The sequence below is a fragment of the Tympanuchus pallidicinctus genome, unplaced genomic scaffold (assembly GCF_026119805.1).
Source record: "Tympanuchus pallidicinctus isolate F22 unplaced genomic scaffold, pur_lepc_1.0 scaffold15, whole genome shotgun sequence".
NCBI classification, from domain to species: Eukaryota; Metazoa; Chordata; class Aves; order Galliformes; family Phasianidae; genus Tympanuchus; species Tympanuchus pallidicinctus.
Genome location: NW_026294669.1, coordinates 494,400 through 513,970, shown reverse-complemented (window position 1 = coordinate 513,970; position 19,571 = coordinate 494,400). Strand labels below are relative to the sequence as shown.

The following is a 19,571-nucleotide window of genomic DNA, read 5'->3' as shown; positions in this document are numbered from 1 at the left end:
ATTTCTAAAAGAATGTAGCACCAGATATCTTTTAAACTTGTATGGACATAGAGAGAGAAGGATGAAAGAGAAAATATATCTTGAAAAGATAAAGAAGAAAAAGCTAACTTATAATAAGATAGTAAAACTACATCTCTCAAGTGGCGTTTCAGTTGCACAGAGGTCTCTTTTATTAATGAGGACCTCAGTTTGTACAATTGTTTGACCATTTATGCTGTCATTTTTAAGTCAATTTCTTCCATGTTTTCGTCGGATAATTAAATCCATTTGCACAAAACTCGTGCACTAGCAGTGTCCGTATAGAGAGGTCGTGTCTTAACAGAATGCTTAGCCTTCCGTGTGATATTTGAAGTATATTGACTCTTGCTCTGTCTGGAAATTTTAAAGCCCTTCTTTTTTTTTGTAGTGCTGAGATATCTTTTATGTAATCCATTTTTTTGTTGCTTTTGTGATCTGTGCAAGTGGATAAAATGTTGAGGATTTTTAGTGCTGAGATGTTGCTTGCTGTTTTCCTTGTGTTTCTGCCATGTGATACATACTGTCAGTCCGTGCTAGTTGGCTGTTTCTAAGAATCGCATTGCCTCTTCAGCAGGAATTGCTTTGGCTTTTATTGTACTTTGACTTCAGGTCAGCAGTAGGAGGCTCAGAAACAGGGAACAAAGGCAAGGAGAAAATTCAAGAGAATCATGAGAATAAGGCAGCAAGAGGAATATGAAAGGAAGTAAGGAAGAAGCTGTGGGGGAAAAGTACCACTTTAACTGTCTTGCAGAGAAAATAGAAAGGTCTGGGTTCTTGGGGTGCAGACAGGAGGACAGCGATTGCTCTCACAAATATATTGGATATTGCTGTGAAAATAGCAGGAGGGGCAGTGAAAGGTGGGGAGCAGAAACTAGAGAGAAAGATTTGATGTGTGGGTTCCTACCCTCAGTCCAGTGATTTCTCATATCTCTTCTTTCTCTTCAATCATGTATTCTGGGTCCTTCCTTTTGTCAATGATTATATGGCTGCAAGATCAGCTGGGACAGAAAAATACCACCCAACTCCTCCCACCTTGGGAGAGCGGGGGGGGAAGGAAGAACAGAGAACAAGCGTAGCTTTGTGTTGGATCAGTTCAATAGACCTATTTGCTTTGCAGCTGTTCAACTATTCGAACAGACACAAGAGAAAGAAATACCCATTTTGGCAACTTAGAACTTAACTGCATGCTCGGAGGTCCAGTGGGAAAACCAGGACTGGCAAGCTCCTAAAGAGAACTGATGAATCTGCTCCGCTGTATGCTGGGAGCCAAGGAGTCTGCTGCTTTTGTAGGCAAGGGGAATGTCTAGGAGGTTGTCGGGATTCAGGGCTTCTGTGTGTTGGGTGACCAAGCTAACCGTGCACAGTGGAGGCAATAGGCGTCCTCCGCAGAGACAGTTTACTCCAGCAAGTCCAGGCAGTTGTCTCCGCTCCGTTTGCAGCGATCCATCTTGCTGCATGGTTTCATGAAACCATTTAAGGAGCTTCCATAGTGAAGAGGAAGGGAAGGCTGCCATTTTTCAAAAGCAGTGCAGGGTATTTCAGACTACAGATTTCAAACTGAATGGCTTTACTTGTTTTCTGGCTTGCTTCTAGTTGGGAAATCCAGCAGACAGCTAGATGGCCACCATTTCTGTTCTCTCTTTTACTTTTAGGTGGAGAACTTCAACCTTAGGAGCAGGTGTTAGGAATCAGGTGAGGTCCCTCCCTCCAGCAGCATCCCGGCGCTGTGCTCTGCAGGCTGTGCTGCAGCGTGACCCCGTGCCGCTCTGTGCTGCCCAGCTGCCCCAGCAGGCAGTGAGCATTCTGCTGGGTGAGGTGAGCTGTGCACCCAGCTGTGTGTAGGATCCGAGCCAGCAGATGGCTCATCTTTGTATCGAGGTTAGAAAGTCGATAACTTTGCCAAGGAAAGCATTAATTGAAAGGGCAGCAGTTAAAATAGCTGCCTGTCTGGTAAGGTATATCTCTCTAATGACACCTCTTAGCAGAGGCAGATGTACATTTAACCCTGATATCGTCATTAGTAATTAATTTGATTCCTATTCACCTGATTTTTATGAATATGATCTCAATGTGTGTTTCCTGATCAGGGAAATGTCTGTGCCTTCTGGGTGTCCGTTTCCTTGACTGTATTGCTACACAAGTTTATTACAGGCGGTTGGCAGGGTATCTAATTCAGTGTCACAGTGGGAAGCGACCAAATAAATTACAGCGGAGAAAAAGCAGTGCATGTTACACTGTATTTCTGTAGAGATTTTTAGTTGGTCTGAGTTTAAGTATTCATTTGGACACCGTACTTGGAAAGCCGTGGACATCGTAGCTTGACCTTGTCATGCTCATCTCTTCTTTCTTTTTTCTTTAAACGTAGAGAATTACTGCACTTTTCTCCCCCTTCTGCCTTAAAGGGAAGAAAATCAAGAAATCTCTTTAGTTGGATGGAATAAGTATTACACTGATTTAATGCTTTAAGATATATCTTATCTCCGGTGACCTACAGGTAAACCTTCAGAAAGAGCTGAAGATGTAAAAGTGTGATCACTAAATATTTAACTGAGCTAAAGTTACAGGCATGTGTAACTCTGTTCAATTGAGAAAGTAGTGCTGCATCTCCTAAATTATGTGGTTTTATGTATTAGTTCCTGTGCTTTGTGTTTCTCCTGACACCCAGTGGGTGCCCCGTGGTTGCAGTTCAGGTCAGGACGCACTGGGATGCGTCCCACAGTTGTAACTCAGGAGGGCTCTTGAGGTTTGGCTTTCTGATCTCTTAACAAATGCTTCTAAATTGAGGAAGAGCTTGACTCTGTAGTTTCATTACTTCATGGCATGCTTGCAAACTTAACAATCCATTTAGAAAGCTGCAGTGCTGAGTTGTAGTCATGAAAGTGATTTAAAATTTCAGGTAGGACCTGGGCAATCCAAACATGTTCCACAATTCTTTGGGCCACTATGGCTCAGTGAAAGAGTTGACTCTTACTTAAAAGCTTGCTTTTTCCTTTTCAGAATCTTAAGTAGAATCCATTGCTTTGGCTCTTCAAAACCTTTCTGCATAACCCTCAGAGCACTTTTATGTTACGCCTTCTGTAATGTTGAACTGTTTCTTATAGAAACAGGGTCTTTGACACTTCAGATGTGTGTCAGGGTTAAGGTTAGATTCTGGTGTGGCTGCCTTTGTATTAAAAGATTGAAATGGATGATGGATAACAGTGTTCTGTCAAAAATAGACACGCGTGGGCAGATGCTCATTTGGTGATACTTGGCAAGGCAGGTAGTCTGTAGTATCATGTATAACATAGTGCGTGCAAACAGTGTGATAGCATTTTACGTGTCTTCTCCAAGGGTAAGTTTGGCACCAGTTGTGAGAAAGTCACCTTCAGACTCACCCACAGGCATTTCAGCACAGGGTAAACCTGCCTGGGCACCTGGAGGTGGCACTGTGGCTGTTGGCCACACCATGGGCAGGGAGCAGAGGCACGTCACAGGCAGTAGGAAGACGTGGGATCCATACAAGCATAATACTAGCGTTCACTTTACCTCCTGGATTTTGCTGCATTTGATAACTGTTACAATGTCATATTTTATTTAAAATAAATTTTAAACGTTGTGCTGCCTGGTAATGTCTGCCTGCCCCTTATGTTCTGTACTTCGCTCTGATTTCAGCTTGTGAAGATGAAGCACAATAATAGCACAGTGCTCATGTTGACATACATTGACGTTCTCTGCCATTCTGGTTAAGTTTGGAAAGATTTTAGAAAAAATGAGAGTATGTAATGCTGAAGACTTTCCTTTACTTAAACGTCCCTGGCAAAAAATGCAAACTATTAAAAAATGTTTTTTATTGCAGGCGAAATGCCAGCCCCTGAGCAGACCCCAATGGTGGAAGAAGGGCTGCAGACAACGCAGGAAACTTCCACCAGCCCAGGAATGGAGCCAGAGGCCACTGCCACTACCATTTTAGCTTCTGTGAAGGAACAGGTACGGGCTTGGTTTTAGTAGTTCAGAAGTCTGCTCTTTCAGATGTAGCCATCATTTCTTCCTACATTGCTGGAAAGAAACAGTGTTTCTGAAATTTATTTCCTTCTATTAATGTAGTGTATCTTATAGGTCAGATATTAGAATCTGAAAGGGATCACTTAACTGCAGTAAAGAGAATCATCATTGTGGTATTTGGTGCCCATTGCAATGCGTGTGCTGTTATAAATCAGATTTGAGATGCAGGTTTATTGTTTAAGCAAAAATGTAGGGAAAATAATCCACCAACATTGTGGAATTGATGCAGTTATGAGATCCAGACCCTTTTGTCCATTGCACACATTTGTGTGCGGTGTTTTATAAGGAGACACGCTAACTGAAGATTTTGTTGGGAGGAATAGAGAGAATGCTTTGGTTTGAATGTCAGAATAATAGGTGATCATCATCTCTCTTGGGTTAGTACAGAAATTGTAACTTACAAATTTCAGAATAAATGTGTTTTGGTGTCTGTTTTAGACATTTTAAGGTAAATTGCTACCCTGATAAATTCAACCCTGAGTGTAAGCACTTGATACGTTATTATTTGTCTACCATTGATATTAAAACAAACAAAAAAAAAACACACAAAACAAACACCAACAGAACCGAACAAGAATTAAATTATGTGGTCTGGATACAAACAGATTTGGTACCTGTGGAACCTGCAGTCTTAAATGAAAACTTTCTGCAGGATGGTGAAACTTAGATCTTCGTTCTCATGGCTAAATACTTGTTTCAAAAGCTCTTGAGATGGAAGTAGGCAGCCTGTTCATTTCTCGGTGGTGTTGAAACTGATCTTCCTGCGTTAAGGAAATTAATGCCTGAGGCTATCAAGATGTGAGTAATTGCAGTCAATTGGGTTAAAGTGATCCTGAGTCACCTCATGTGAAACACTGTTGGTCTTGTGATGTCAGCTTATCACAACTGTCAGAATTTGTTTGCCAAAAGTTCATCTGTGGTGATTTGAAGTCAGTCCATTTTCTTTTGTTGTGGACAAAGGAAAGCTCGAAACGGGAGCTCAGATGGCGAGTTGCACTGCAGTAAATGACAGCACTGCAATTCCCAATGATCACCAGCCAGTAACTGGGATTGCTATCCAGAGGTGCCTTTGTGCAATTTTAATGTGATATTGTTTAAGCTGAACATACCATTATGACAGCATTCCCTACATCAAATTGATACAGAAGTGTATATAAAAAAGGCATTGCTAACATATCCTTTCTTACCCAAAAACCATTTTGTTGTATCTTTTACTTTGAGAAAAAATTGACATGGAATATTTCTTCATTTTAAAAAGAAGATTAAAACCTCTTCTCATTTTCATAAAAAAGACCATTAATATATGGACTATTAAGTTACTCCTTTCTGATCAAGAGGAATAAAAAAATTACAGTTGTGTTTTTGTAGTTGGTGAAACACAAACATCAAAACTGTGGTCCAGCTCTGTAAAGACATATAGGCATGTTAGAATGGGTGGAAGGAAAGTCGTGCTTCACCCTTGGAAATAATGTGAAGGCAGCAAGAACCAATCTGCAGCTTTTGGTTATTTTTTTTCTGTTGATATTAATTACAGACAGACACTGACATGTTCAACACCCTTCCTGTATGGCAGAAAGCCCAGAACAGAATATTTTCCAGTGCAGTTATTTACTTTATTAAGCTTGAAAAGAAGCTAGTGTGATGTTTACTATGGCTCGACTTCCTTTTAGTCAGGAATCTCTCTTTATTTGCAGTGGATCTGGTATTTGTACAATAGAGCTGCCACACCTTAAATTCATTACTTCAGAGACATTTACTAGAGTGGAACCACCGTTCAGGGAGAAAAAATAACTTTATTCATTAAACTGTACCAAATCTTAATGTGACCAAAACTTTGTAAATTACTGCAGTAATAGTTCTGAAATAGGCAGGTACTTTTATTGAGTGACTTTGTTATGCAGCGTCTGCCACAGTGGCACGTATGTGACTATGTAAAAAGTTACAGTAATTGCTAAGCCCTTTAACCTGACAAGCCATTTCAAATACATTCTCCATTTGTTTCTTTTTCATGTGAGTGCAAATCAGTTTGAAGCAGCCTTGTTATCAAACTGGAGGCTGAGCTTTGAGCACTCCCCTCGCTGAGACAAAGTTGTCAGGCAGCTGTCTGAGTCTCTTGGCTGTATTTCTGGGGAGCAGCCATTTTCACCAAACATTGATTGTAACGAGCAGTAGAAGAGTGAAGAAAACAAGTCTGCTTCCAGCTTTGTCTGTGCTCTTCTGACACAGCTCAGTTTTTTGAAACTAAAACGCATCCCTACAGAGTATACGTGATGCCCCTGCTGCTATCGCAGCCTGGCGGGGCAGGGAGGATCATTGCTTCACTAGGAGGAGCTTCTTGGTTTGCCTGACAGGTTTGGATGAAAATCGGTGGGAACTGACTTAACAAAGTTGCATTTCTGGTAGCAGATTTCATCTTTGAATGCAGGGAATTTCTAAGTGTAGTGAGGTTGAAATGTGTTTCTTCTGTTAGTAGTTGTATGGATTTGGCGGTGTTTGGTTTCATAGCAATACTAGGGGGGTTTTATTCGTTGGTTTTTTTTTTTTTTCCAGTTGTTTGCTTTTTGTTTGGGGGTTTTGCTCTCCTTCTTGGAAACACAAAGGCAGCTGGCTGTCAGCTACTTCTCTGCATGAAATTACAGATTACTGGAACCGCTGCCATTTTACAAGTGCAAGCTTTATGCTACTAAATTTAAAATGAATTGCTTCTGAACACACAAGATCGAATGTGTGACTGGATGGTTTAGAATTTAATTTCCTGCTTAGTGATAGTTTTCCTTTTCAGTGATTGGGCTGAGAGAGGAGGAGGTCTCACAGGAAGAACTATCCATGGCTTCAGCTTTGAAACGTAACGTGAAAATACTGCCTCTGATTTCTGTGCCAAGGGAGAAGCAGTTACAACGGTGGCAGACAGATAAACCATGTGTGTATATATGTATATACATTATCGTTTCCTTGGTCTTGTTGTTTTTGACACTTAAAGATGGACAGCTTTTCACCTTTTCCTTTTTAAGTAGGTGATAACAGAGAGAGAATGACTGGATGTGCTTGTAGGTGTGTAATCATAAATCTCTTAGGGTTTCAGAAGTGTTTTTCTAGAAGCGTTTAATTTCAGCACTTCAGTAAAAACGTTTCATTTTCTAGAACTACATTGAACCACATACTATTCTAATATTTTTTCTTGCTTCTTTGCTGTCTTAAGTACAATATTATTTAGATGGCTCTTGAGATTCTTTTCCTGTAGTCTTCACTGCTTCTTCTGATGAGGAATTCCCTTTGAAGAAGGGCCTGCCTGAACCTGTGAGTACCCATCAGGTGTATTAGAGTACAGGTCTTGTGAGGCTGTGGGATTACCAGCCTCTGCTCGGCAGCGACTGACCTCTGACCAGCAGTTTGCAAACAGTGTGCTTAGCTTCAGCAGCAGTTTAAAGTATCCTGCATTGTAACAAAGTTTTCAAAGAGAATGGTGCTCGAATGAAGTCACTGAATACAAGTGGCGTTCTTCCTTTCTGTCATTGACTAAGAGTACTTTTGTATGAATTGCTTAAATTTTGATCCCTCTTCTGCTAGAGCAGCACTAAATTGTTTTACCAGGCCGGTGAACAGTGCAGGCATGGAAGTATTAAGGGCTTTAATGGTCTACTGCTATTGAATACAGAGTAAGTGTAATCAGCCAATCATTGTAGCAGTGTGATTTCACAACCTGTAATCTGTGGTTCTCTTTACCCTGCCCAATTTTATTTTTTCTATCTTGTATTTTGGAAGCTACTGAGATACTGAGAGCGTGAAAATGTGGTTGTGTGCATGAGTAAACCTTTTTATTGAAAACTTTAATGCTGATCTAATGCAGTTAATTAAAAGTTTAGTGTTTGCCTCAGTAGACTCTGGTAGAGAAATTCAAATATCGGGTCACTGAAGTACAGTATTCAAGTTGGGACAATATTTTATTCAGCGTGTTTTGTTCGGTTCCTTAACCTACCTCAGAACTGCAGCAGGTATGAGCATGCAGGACTCCACATGGACTGTACTGTGAAGAAGGTGCAAATGAACCTAGCTGTGTGTGTCCTCTGCTTTTTTGCACTTCTGTGTCCTAGAAATGTCCAAAACGTGGTTGTCTTTCCTTAGCACCACTCATACCTTCACAGGCAGTGAGAGTTGTGTGGCTCTGTGTTGTGTGTTGAAGCTGACCACGAAACAGTAACTGCTGGGGAGAAGCATTCCTTTCAAGTGCTGGCTGTGTTTCAGTAGGTTGCCAGCTGTTTTTATTGACTCAAACTACTGAAAGAGGCTCAGCTGAATGGTTCTACAAAGTGACATTTGGCAATTCAAACAGCTTAGCATATCACAACGCTACTGCAGCTCGACATAACATCCCATCCTGGCCCTGTATTCTGCCACAGCTTGTTTCAGGTACCATTCAGAACTGGTAGAAAGATGCTACAAGGTGCATCCCCAGTGGCATCAAGAGCATCATGTCTGACATTCCAAGTGCCTGATCCCGGTCTGATGAGTAGGGCTACACGAGTACAAGTGTTGTCTTTGTTTGTGCTAGCGCTGCTGATTCTTGCATGTCTCTGGAAAGCCTTCAGTTGGCCAACTGGACTTCCCACCCTTCAAATAAAGCTCTAAGTTACCTGTATTTTGCCGGAGGTCTCAAATCACAACAGGAGAAGTGGGGAAAAAGGTTCTTTTTATTTTTCAACATTATGAATCTTGAGTCCTCATTTTTATCCGTACTACTGAAGGAGAAAAGTTCCTGCTTAATGAAAATAAGGTCATCATATCTCTGCTACGCAGTATTATCATGTAATTACACAATTGCTTCTAAATCACTTATTGTCCAAAGGTAGCAAAAAGAGAATGATGGTCTTTATGTCCGTCAAACAAATTACATTCCCATTACTTACCTGTTTTCAAGTATTTGTTTTAATAGCCAAGCAACATGTGTTCACAATTTCTTTTCAGTTGGCAGAGAGCCACAAGCTTCTAAGAGGAACTCATCTCTCAAATGAAGACAGCAGTGTGTTTTCAGGATTGATAGAAATTGTCTCATCCGTGGTTTCTGGCGGCAAAGACTGTAAAGTGACTTGTGTGAGAGATTGCAGTATCATTGCGGAGCAGTTACTGCTTGGCAGCAGAGCTCCTAGCTCTGTTTTTGGTCAGCTAAGGTATACACCACAATATCAGCACCCCATGCAAGCTTTGCCTCCTGCCTCCAAGAGGAAAGTTAGAGAGCTCTGGAAACTTGCCTGCCTGCAGTCAGTGATTGTCTTTCCGTAGTTTGTTTCTTGAACCACGTGTATGCTTCCTCTCCCTGAGAAGTCACTAAAAAGATAGCTTTTTTTTGGTTTCATGAAGTGACTGAGTAGTTACTGGCAGCAGATGTTACTGATACTAATAGAATTAGTACTTGCTTCAATTTTGGAAGAAAAAGATAGCTCTGATCAATGCATTACAATGGATGTGTTTCAGAAGATTTGGTTACTCTTTCATGCAGTATGGAAGTCTGTGCTGTCATCTGCATATATAATTTTACTATTCCCTTGCCACGTAGATGTTCCACAAACGAAAACAAGCATACTCCTTGTGTTACTTGACTCCTGTCATCTTGTTGCAAGCCAGTGCTATAGAAATTAGTTGATTCTGATGTTGGTCTCAGCCAGCAGCCTTGTGTCACACTCTGTGGAGCATCCTGCACATCCCACTCCTTTCAGAGCAGCTGGCTAGAGAAACAAATCCAAATAGTTTCCTGCAAATACAAATAGTGTATTACCTGATAGGCACACATTAGTGGTAGGTGTTCTTTTAGAGTGCTATTTCCCCCTTCTCCCAAGTTTGTTGTTACCAGCATATGACCTGCATTTAAAACAACAATTACAAAAGCTTTTTGGTTTTGTGTATTCTTCTTATTTATTCTTATGGAACTGACTTTGAGGTCCAAAATAAATGGTAAATGGTGGTTAATCAAGCTTAAGAGTAGGGGCAATGCAAATGATATGAAACAGCCCCAGTTCCTTTAGGTCCTTTAGACCTAACAACTACAGTCACAAATGCTGAAATAAAGAAGAGACGGATGTCAGCATCCATTGTTTCAATGTAAACTTTGTTACTTCGTTGGAAACACAGGATTTACATTTATTGTAAATCTGGGCATTTTCCACTAACTAATTAATGACGGGTTGGTGGATTGGCTGTGAGGTATGTTTCATCTATATTAGAACTGGACAGTACATTGTCACATATAAATTCCTTTGACTTTTTTGTTTAATACACTCTTTTATGTTTCCTCTCCAAACCTCAGGCTGCCCCAAGAGCTGATAGGCTGCACGTGTCCCTCTTTGGTATCGCACGGAGGGGCAGCAGGCTGAGGCCTGGGATCAGACTCTGAAGACTGGGTCTGTGCTATTCAGTGCCATTGCACGTTGTACAAACTTCTGGGTAGTGCATCCTTCCTTCCCAGTAAGATTTGCTGTGGTCCACATGTTGTCATGTTTATGATACTTTTTGCATCAGGTCATGGGATTACAAGGACTTTGCTTTAGAGGTCTGTTCAGAAGAGGATTTTAATAAAATCCCAGGTTAGGGTGCATCTGCTTCCCTTAGCCCTCGTGGTTTGTGTAATTGTTTTCAGGGAAAAGCAAATGATTTTTTTTCTGTAAGTATGGAACTATTTTGAAATCAGGATGCTTTGTGATATGGAAGAAGATTGTTTGCCTGGTTTAGGGAAAGCCAGGTGTTTGGTTTTTTTTAACGGTGATTTTGTTTATCTGAGCCCAAAACAACCTGAAGCTATGTCAAGGTTCCGAAATGTCACCCTGATTAACAAAGCAAGTTAAATTTTTGCTTCCAATAGAGACCTGTAGTTGGGTTTGACCACAGCCATCCAGTCAACCTCTGCTTTCAGCTCGGCAGTATGTTGTACTTATGACTGCAGTTTTCAGGCTCCCTGAAATCCATCTCAATGTTTTCTTGTGTAACATTTTTAACAGTTTTTAGGAATGTTCAGGTATTCCTCCATTAATATTTGATTAGGGGAGGGCAGGTGTGTCAAGTCCGTGAGGATGCCAGTCCAGTCTGATGATTCAAGGGAGTGCACTGCTCTGCTGCAATTGCCGTAGCAGGGCAGCAGCTAAGTGCAGTCTTGTTCTGTGAGCGATGCCGTGTCTCGTGGCAGCAGTGGGTGAGCGCTGCGTGCTGGAGGCAATGAGCTCTGCCAGCCAGTATTTACAGTGTGGGGATGTGTTCATTCACTTTGGTTGCTGAGCTTTAAGAAGTGCCTGAAACGGCCTGCAGTGATGTGTTCCTGCTGGGAAGGGCACTCGGTTCCACGGCGTATCTTTAACCAGCCTGTTTGTTGCACAGCACTCAAGTCACACCTTTGGAAGGAGATTTCTTTTTCTTTAGCTCATTGTATTGAGCAGCATAGCCTGCAGGTGGCTTCCTGAAGAAATCGGTGCTAATTAACCTGATATTTGGAGCTTTCATGAAGGCAATCTCATTGCAGAGGTCGGAAGAAACCATATCCTGAGTCCTGCAGGATGATCCTGCTTTCATGGTATCAATTCCTGCGCTCTGAGCTCTTTGCCTCTGGGGCTGGAGATGGGAGCCATAGGTACATTGCTGAGCCAAGCCTGATCTTACTGTACAGATGCACAAACAGCAAAAAGTAGAGAGTTCTTCAGGGACCACTAAGGAAAGTAAAGTGTTTAAGGCTCGTTCTGTGTGATGTAAGGTGTGGAAGAACTGTTTGCATTAACTGTAACCCATGAGTGAAAGTGACTTCTCTGATGTGGCAAGGCTAGCAACTAATATGTGATATAATTATGTGATACACATTCATCAGGAAAACCTTGTTAGTAATTCACTTTTTAGAATGAAAGGAATACTTGTATTTCATATTTCAGTAATTTTCAACATTTATCAAAGTATAAAATAATGATGTTCATCTACTTTAAATAGCATTCAACAGTTCGTATAATGTTCAGGGAATGGAGAATATGAACTTGAAAAATAATAAGAGTTGCTCTGATAGAATTCTTATCTGTAATTAGCAAACCCTGACAGTGGAGTAAAGCTTCCCTAATACCCCTTGATGGCAGTACAGATTTCAGAGTATCATGTTTATAAAGCAGTATTTCCTGGTTTCATCAACGCAAAAAGATTCTGAGCAGCTGCTTGTATTTCCCAGGTCTTTCTGGGAGCACGATGTTGCAAAATAAAACTGTTCTGGCTTTCATGAAGGCTGAGTTTTGGTACCTTTGACCAAGAAATACAACAAAAGCTGAACAGAATAGCACATTTCTATCCTCAACCAATTTCAACTAACAGGCTTTGAAATTTTGAATAAGAAGTCAGAAGGTAATGTAGCTTAGGATTTGAAGTTTTGCAAGTGAAAAGGATAGAATACAGTGTTTTCCAGTGCGACTCTGTTTTAAACAAAACTGAAGACTTTGTAGGCACCAAGTTCCTTAAATTGACAACATAAGTAGATACCAAACATTTTAATTGTGGAAGGAAAAAATCCACAAATGCTTAAACATGTGTCTTTTTGTAGCAGGTAATTAATGTTTGCATGAATCACTGATATAAAGAACCATTAAATTCCCACTTTCATCTAATAGTTCCACTGAGGAAGACTCCAAAGAAGTAACGTGACTGTGATGAAACTCATTATTTTTCAGAACTAATCCATACCCATTGTTTAACATCAAGAATGCTTTTCTTTTGAAATTTCAGGAACTCCAATTTCAAAGACTTACCAGAGAACTGGAAGTGGAAAGGCAAATTGTGGCTAATCAGCTAGAAAGATGTAGGCTTGGAGCAGAATCACCAAGTATCGCCAGCACAAGGTACAAGTCCCAATGACTTCACTTTCATGTATCCCATAAGTTAAAGGGCCTCTTATGTCCTGTATCCATGTATTTCCACTAACAGTTGTTCACCTCCCATTAATATCTGAAGTACAAAAACACAGATTTGCTTTTAAGAGTTATGAGACAGTTCAAAAAGGCCTAGTCGTTCATTACATAAATGTAAAGCTTTAATTTCTCTTTAAGTATGTTGAAATTTGTTTTTAAGATTCAGCCAAAGAGAAATGCAGTAGACTTGTAAATATGAGCACTAACAGTGCTAGTTCAATGCAGTAATCCTGACAGTTTGTTTTTCCTGAATTAGTTACCTGGTTTCATCCAGCTCTTCTGAAATCCTTCCTCTTGTTCCATTTCCTTTCAGGAAATACCGTGTGTCACGTTCTTGTTAGCGTACTTTTGGCAGTGAGAAACATGCCTAATAATCTAACGTGTGATGACAGTAACTTTAGCAAAGTGTTTAATATTTCAGCTGTAATGAGTATGCTGATTTATTTACTTCCAATTTCTTAGCAAACTTCATTCTCTTATGAAGCACTTAGACCTCATTTCAAGATACAGCGAGCTTCATTTTGACATATGCATAGCAGATTTGCTCTGAATACTGTAATTTTTTTCTAGATAACTTTGTTTCTGTATTCTTTCAGCAGTAAACTCAGGTATCATTATATAGTGTTTCCTTCTGGGATCATAACAAATATTTCCACAAATCAAATGAAAAGTTATTCCTACAAAACCTTAAGAAAGTGGGCATGATTATTTGCAATAAATAAATAATCCCTTGCACCAGCCAACACGGCTGTTTTACTTGATCATAGCACTGAGCTTACGTTTCATTTGACAGTATTGTTCCTGGCATGAAGTTTCTATTTGAGAAACTTCAAAGTACTCAAAAATATTCTTTGGATAAGACTCCAGCTTTATGCCGTTCCTGCTTGTCCATCTTTGCTCTAGTTATTGTTCAGATTTTGTTTTGAAAGCTTAATTTAAAAAAAAAAAAAGTTCTTATGGAAGAAAAAATAAAAATCATTTGTTGTTAATTAGTTGTGAATGTCAGAAGGTCCAATTTCAGTGAATCTTAATGAGTAGTGTACAAGGGAAAATGTTTTCTGTGTCCCAGTCTAGAGGATTTGGAGAGCAAAGAGCAGTGCATAAATATGAGTGAGATGTGTGTGTAGTTTTTAAAATTATGTACAATTACTGATATCTGCACAGAGTTCAGTACCATACGGGTATGGCTTAGACAGGCCTGAGTAGTGGGCCCAGGTGAACCTCATGAGGTTCAACAAATCCGAGTGCAGGATCTTGCACCCGAGTTGAGACAACAACCCCTACCAATACAAGCTGGGGAGTGCAAGGATTGAGCACAGCCCTGCCAAAAGGAGCCGGGGCTGCCGGTGGGTGGAAAGCTAGACAGGAGCCAGCACTGTGCCCTCGTGACCCAGAAGGCCAACCCGATCCTGGGCTGCATCAAAAGCAGCGTGGCCAGCAGTCAGGGAGGAGATCCTGCACGCCTGCTCTGCGCTGTGAGACCTCACCTGGAGCACTGCATCCAGATGTGGAGTCCCCAGTACAGGAGAGGCATGGAGCTGTTGGAGAGCGTCCAGAGCGGGGCCACAAAAATCCCTACGAGGACAGCCTGAGAGCTGGGGCTGCTCAGCACGGAGAAAGGAAGGCTCTGAGGTGAGCTGAGAGCAGCCTGCAGTACCGAAAAGGCTGCAGCAAGGAAGGGGGCAGACTCTTCAACAGGGTCTGCTGTGACAGGACAAGGGGAAATGGCTTCAAACAAAAGGAGGGAGACTGGGATTGGATACAAAGAAGACTTTTTTACAATAAGTGCACTGAGGCCTTGGCACAGATTGCCCGGAGAGGTGGTGGGTGCCCCATCCCTGCAGACATTCAAAGTCAGGCTGGGCCAGGCTCTGAGCTCCCGATCCACCTGTGGGCATCCCTGTTCAGTGTGTTCAGTGCAAGGGAGTTGGGCTACGTGTCCTTCTGGGTCCCTTCTGACTCAAGCAATTCTATGATCTATACCTCTGTCGCTTACCACGATGGTTGTTATGGTTTGGTATACAATCATTAGTTCTTAGTTCCTTTCTTTATAGCTAAGCTGTATCTACTTATATGAAAAAGTTGATGAGAATTTAGGGGGAGAAAATGTTAGTGCTTAAATTGGTTTATTATACACTTTTGTGTGAGTGCACTTGAGTGTCTAGATAAGCTCTGCACGCACTTGTTTTCAGGTCCATAAAATATTATTAATAACTGTAGAAAATATAGACATTCTAAAATAAAGATGAATGATATTCATATAAAAAAGCATATCTGCATGTTCATATACATATATTTTTGCAAGCACCCTTGTATTCTGACTGCTGTTCTACCTTTTTAAAATTATCTTATGTCATCTGAATCTAGTCCCAGAAAGAAAAATTCTATATTTGAATCAGATTCTTCAATTTTTTCATGACCAGCTGCTTCTGATCAAGTTAGTGTTCAAAAGAATTAAGGTAAAACAGTAGTTTGGAGGAGTTTCAAAGCAGATGCAAATATAATGGCGAAATTTTTATCTTAAAAAAAAAAAAAATATCAATGTGTTTCCTCAAACTAAGTGATGTAAATATCTTGCTAGCTGACAAGGTGACAAGTAAATATGAAGAGGGCACCTGAGGCATAAGAAAGCTTGGAAACCAAATGCTTAGTTGAAAGAGCAAGTGGGAATGGCTGACAGCCTGCTTGAAGACCCACACTGAAGTTGAGCACTTACGCAGCAAAACAATATTCCATCTAGCCGAGAATTTTCCAGCATGCTCTTACCTAAAAATAAATAAATATGAGGTGTGTATGCTGCCTTGTTTTTACCATTTGTTCAGTTTTTCTTCCCCTGAGGAAATCATAACACTTTGTTTCAGAGATAGTGCTTTAATCTTCTTTAATGCGGTTAAAGCGGCTGGGAGCGTTTCATGTCAGACATCCAACTGGAGGCTGCGTTCACCTCAGTTGTGTGGCAGCGTCTCTGATGTTCTTGCTTCTAAACTGGATTCCTGCAACGCTATGTTGCTTGCAAAACAGATGCTGTCCCCCAGTCGTGGGTACTTCTGAGCCCATTTGGTTGTTGCAGCTTGGGCTTTAAGCTGTTCTACGCTTCAATCAAGTCATCCTTCTGAACCAGCTCATCAGCCTGTTGCAGGAGTCCCAGCTCAGTGGATGTCATTGTAACAGCTGTGGTAATGGGGAAGTACAGCACCACAGGACAGAGCACACTCCATGCAGAAGTAGGCACCATTTGCACATCCATGCCTACAGCCACCCTGCAGGTTGGCACCAGTGATGAGACTGTAAAACCCTGGGAGCTCACCCAGAAGGACTGGTGTTGCAAAAGCACGGTTCGTTCCCTTTCTGTTAGTCCTTAAGAAATGTGTTTGTTGCTTTATCGCATGTGAGCAAAGGGAAGCAAAGGGTAGTTTGCAGTTTAGGTTTGTTAGACTGTTGGCTACCTGCCAGATAGCTACATTCTAGGAGCCAGCCTCACACAGGCACAGCCGACTGTCTCACTCTCTTAAGAGGGGTGTGAATGCTGACATAAGCAACAGATCTGCAGGTACTAAGGAACTGCAGTGTGATGGGTAGAGGAGCAAGAATTAGATCATCTGCAGCCCTGAATTAAAAAATGTTTTTATTTTTGTGTACTTGTAGATGACTTGCCTGTTAAAATGATTTCATCTCATAATTATATTTATAAATGGGTATTTTGCTCAGCCTTTATATTTCATGCCATCCTATATGTTTTGCAACATCTTAAGAGACTGAAGGAATACATGGGGATTAGAGTTGCATGTAAGTATTAAACATTTTTAATGCATTATGTGCTACAAAATTGGAGATGACAGAGTGGGAAAAACAATACCAAGTTTCAGTTTTATCTTCTTATTTTTTTTGTGTCGTGTTATAACATGCACAGGTTTCTCTGAAGAAGCCACTGGGATGTTCAGCCTCCCATATAATACAGCACTGCAGCTAACTTTCCGTCTGTAGCGTTACTGATTCAGTGGGACTCAGTCCTGGGCTGCCAGGTGTGCTGGAGTACGTGCTGATGCAGGTAGATATCAGTGTGTGTCGAGGGGCAGAAGTCAGGCTCTCTTTGTGAAATGCATTGCCTGACCTCTCAGGTGGGACTTTGCTGTGTGACTCTCAGGGTCAATTCCTCTCCCGCTTTTCATGAGTTATCATGTGTAGCTTTTGAAAGTTGTGTGGTCTGAGAAACCAAAAGGCTCATAGTTATTAATTTAATTGTAAAGTATTAGGCTCACTATAGCAGCTTGCCTTGAATGCTTTAAGAAAAAAAGTGCCGTAAAAGGCACACTAGGCCTGGTCGTTTAAAGAATCCAAGTCCTTTTGGCAGTATGCTTAACTCAGAAGTGAACGCTTCAAATACTAAGTAAACTAAATCAATCACGTGTGAGTAACACTGTGCTTACCTGATGTCTTTTGACTTCTGTGAAACGATGTATTTACAGCTATCAGGATGGTTTAAGTTCTCTGCTTTCTGTACATATAATCCCTTTTTTCCAATACCAATTAAAGCGCAGTGCGAGCTCTCTGCAATAGTAGAAAATACTCCAAAGTGATTCAGTAGTTTTGCCCTCTAATTGAACACTGATCATTTTCTGTGAGACTGCATACTGCACTTTCATGCTCAGACGTCGGTTCTCACGCAGCGGCAGGATGCTGTCAGGCAGTCAGCAGAGCAGGTGCTTTCTGCTTGCAGCGGTGCCCCGTCACGCCCCAGGAGCAGCGCTGCTGCCACGCTTCCAGCCGGGCGCCGATCCCCAGCCCGGGGCACTCGGTGGTGCGCGGCAGCAGGCGTGTGCTGACAGCACTGCTCGCTGCTGGGCACGGCCCTGTGTGCAGATGCTGCGTGCGTGTTGGTGCGGCCTTCGTGGAGCCTGACGTGTCTGATGGATCTATTTGAAATTGCCTGCGTGTATGATTCCCCTGATTTCGTGGCACGTTTTGAGCACATTCCTCAGACTTTGTACTTCTCCTTAGGGTATTATAAATCCTCTTTTATCTAGCGGTAGGGTTTCTGTCTTCTATATTACAAATAATTGCATAGGAAAAATAAGAATTTTTTATTTTATAACTCCTTGGACTGCAGTGATATCGTGACATTGTTTTCCAAACATCAGAGTGGACTGTTAGCCTTGTTTGTTCTCCTGTTGGCAAAACAATGTCACCGCGTCCTGCTCTGTTGGTACCAACTGATTACCCTCTGAAATGCCCTTACTTCAGAGCTGTCTCAGGAAATGAACCCATTTTTTCTTATATTCCATTTCCCAAGTAGAAAGAATAACAAGAATGGAACCATTTGCTTTCGTAACAGCATCAGCAATTTTTCAAGATTTTTCATGTTTTCTTTGAAACTTACTTCCAAGTTACTTTTTTGATTGGGCTGATGTACCAGAAATTGCCACTGTCCTTCCCTTCTACTTCTGCACTTTCTTCCTTGCTACACATAGGACTTCAGGTTTTTAGGTTGTTCTGGGCATGAAAATACAATAATCATGCTTGTAGGCATTTTGTTAGTGGTTAAGGTGGACATAAAACCTCTGTTGTGTATGAGATGGTCAAAAGATTCCTTTCTTTGCCTATAAAATTCAGTTATCCACTTGAATTATTCTTGGGTGTTGTATAAACTAATATCTTCTCCAGATTTCAGTACTCTACATAGAGGTTCTTAAGCTCTGCAGCTAGAAGAAATCCTGGGACTCTTCTACAGATCATTTTTGTCATTGAAATATGAAGTATAACTTACTGTAATCTCACGGATTTTTTTAATTTCTCATGACTAGACACATGTGCCATAGGCTTTGTCAGAGGCTTTGAAATGTGGGAGCAATCTGATAGGCTTGCTGCTCACTGCCTGCTCTGACCGCAGCCTGAGCAGGTTAAAGAGGCAGCCGGTCTTTCCCAAAAGCTGTCTTGGCCTGCTCCTGTCACAGACACTTCAGTGTGTGTTCCTAATTGGGTTTGGGTAACAACTGAAACTCAAATATCCAGCATGTTCAGTATGCTCTGCAGCTCCTTTAAAAGCGGCACTGGAAAAACAGCTGCTTACAGCAGGGCTGGGGGTGTTTTACTGTTCGGCAGCAGCCCTGCCAGCAGTCAGTGCCATTCAAGCACCACGTCTGTCAGTCCCAGCTGAGGGGCAGCTCGGTGGCTGGGAAGCTGCTCCATCCCCTTCTGAGGTGGTTCTGAGGATTCGCTCGGCCCTTTCGTGGTGTTCTGTTTCATCTTCTAGTTGAATGGATGTGGTTTCTTGGTTTTTTTAATTACATTTTTTTTTTCTTTTTTGATAACTGGAGCAATTCAGGAAGTGCATTGTTCTTAGGTTTTCTTAATTCCGTTTTGTTTTCTTTTTCTTCTCTTGAAACTTCGCTTTGATGTTCTGTTTACCCAGAAAAACAGATAACAGGGTAATTTTCTTGTTACAGCTCTGGTGTGGTATGTTTGTTTTCTGCTCACACAGACCGTAAGCATTTTTGGAGGTCTGTCAGAGCTTTGAATGCCCATGAAATGGAGGCATTTTGCTTTTTATACAATTTGATTTCTAATTTTCAAATATGTAAAAATGTGGTTTGCCGA

General features: G+C 41.3%; 1 protein-coding gene across 9 annotated transcripts in view; it reads left to right on the top strand.

Moving 5' to 3' along the window:
• The first annotated feature begins 3,856 nt into the window (after positions 1 to 3,856).
• PKP4 (plakophilin 4) overlaps positions 3,857 to 19,571 on the top strand; it is a 46,771-nt gene continuing 31,056 nt past the window's right edge. For 4 of the 9 annotated variants that reach the window (XM_052675942.1, XM_052675941.1, XM_052675940.1 and 1 more), the window contains exons 1-2: positions 3,857 to 3,987; positions 12,796 to 12,908. In XM_052675942.1, the coding sequence (XP_052531902.1) occupies positions 3,862 to 3,987; positions 12,796 to 12,908 (239 nt within the window). In that variant the 5' untranslated portion in view covers positions 3,857 to 3,861. Of the gene's footprint in view, positions 3,988 to 6,844; positions 6,983 to 12,795; positions 12,909 to 19,571 lie in introns of all 9 variants that reach the window. The other 5 variants (XM_052675949.1, XM_052675947.1, XM_052675943.1 and 2 more) reach the window with 2 other exon arrangements.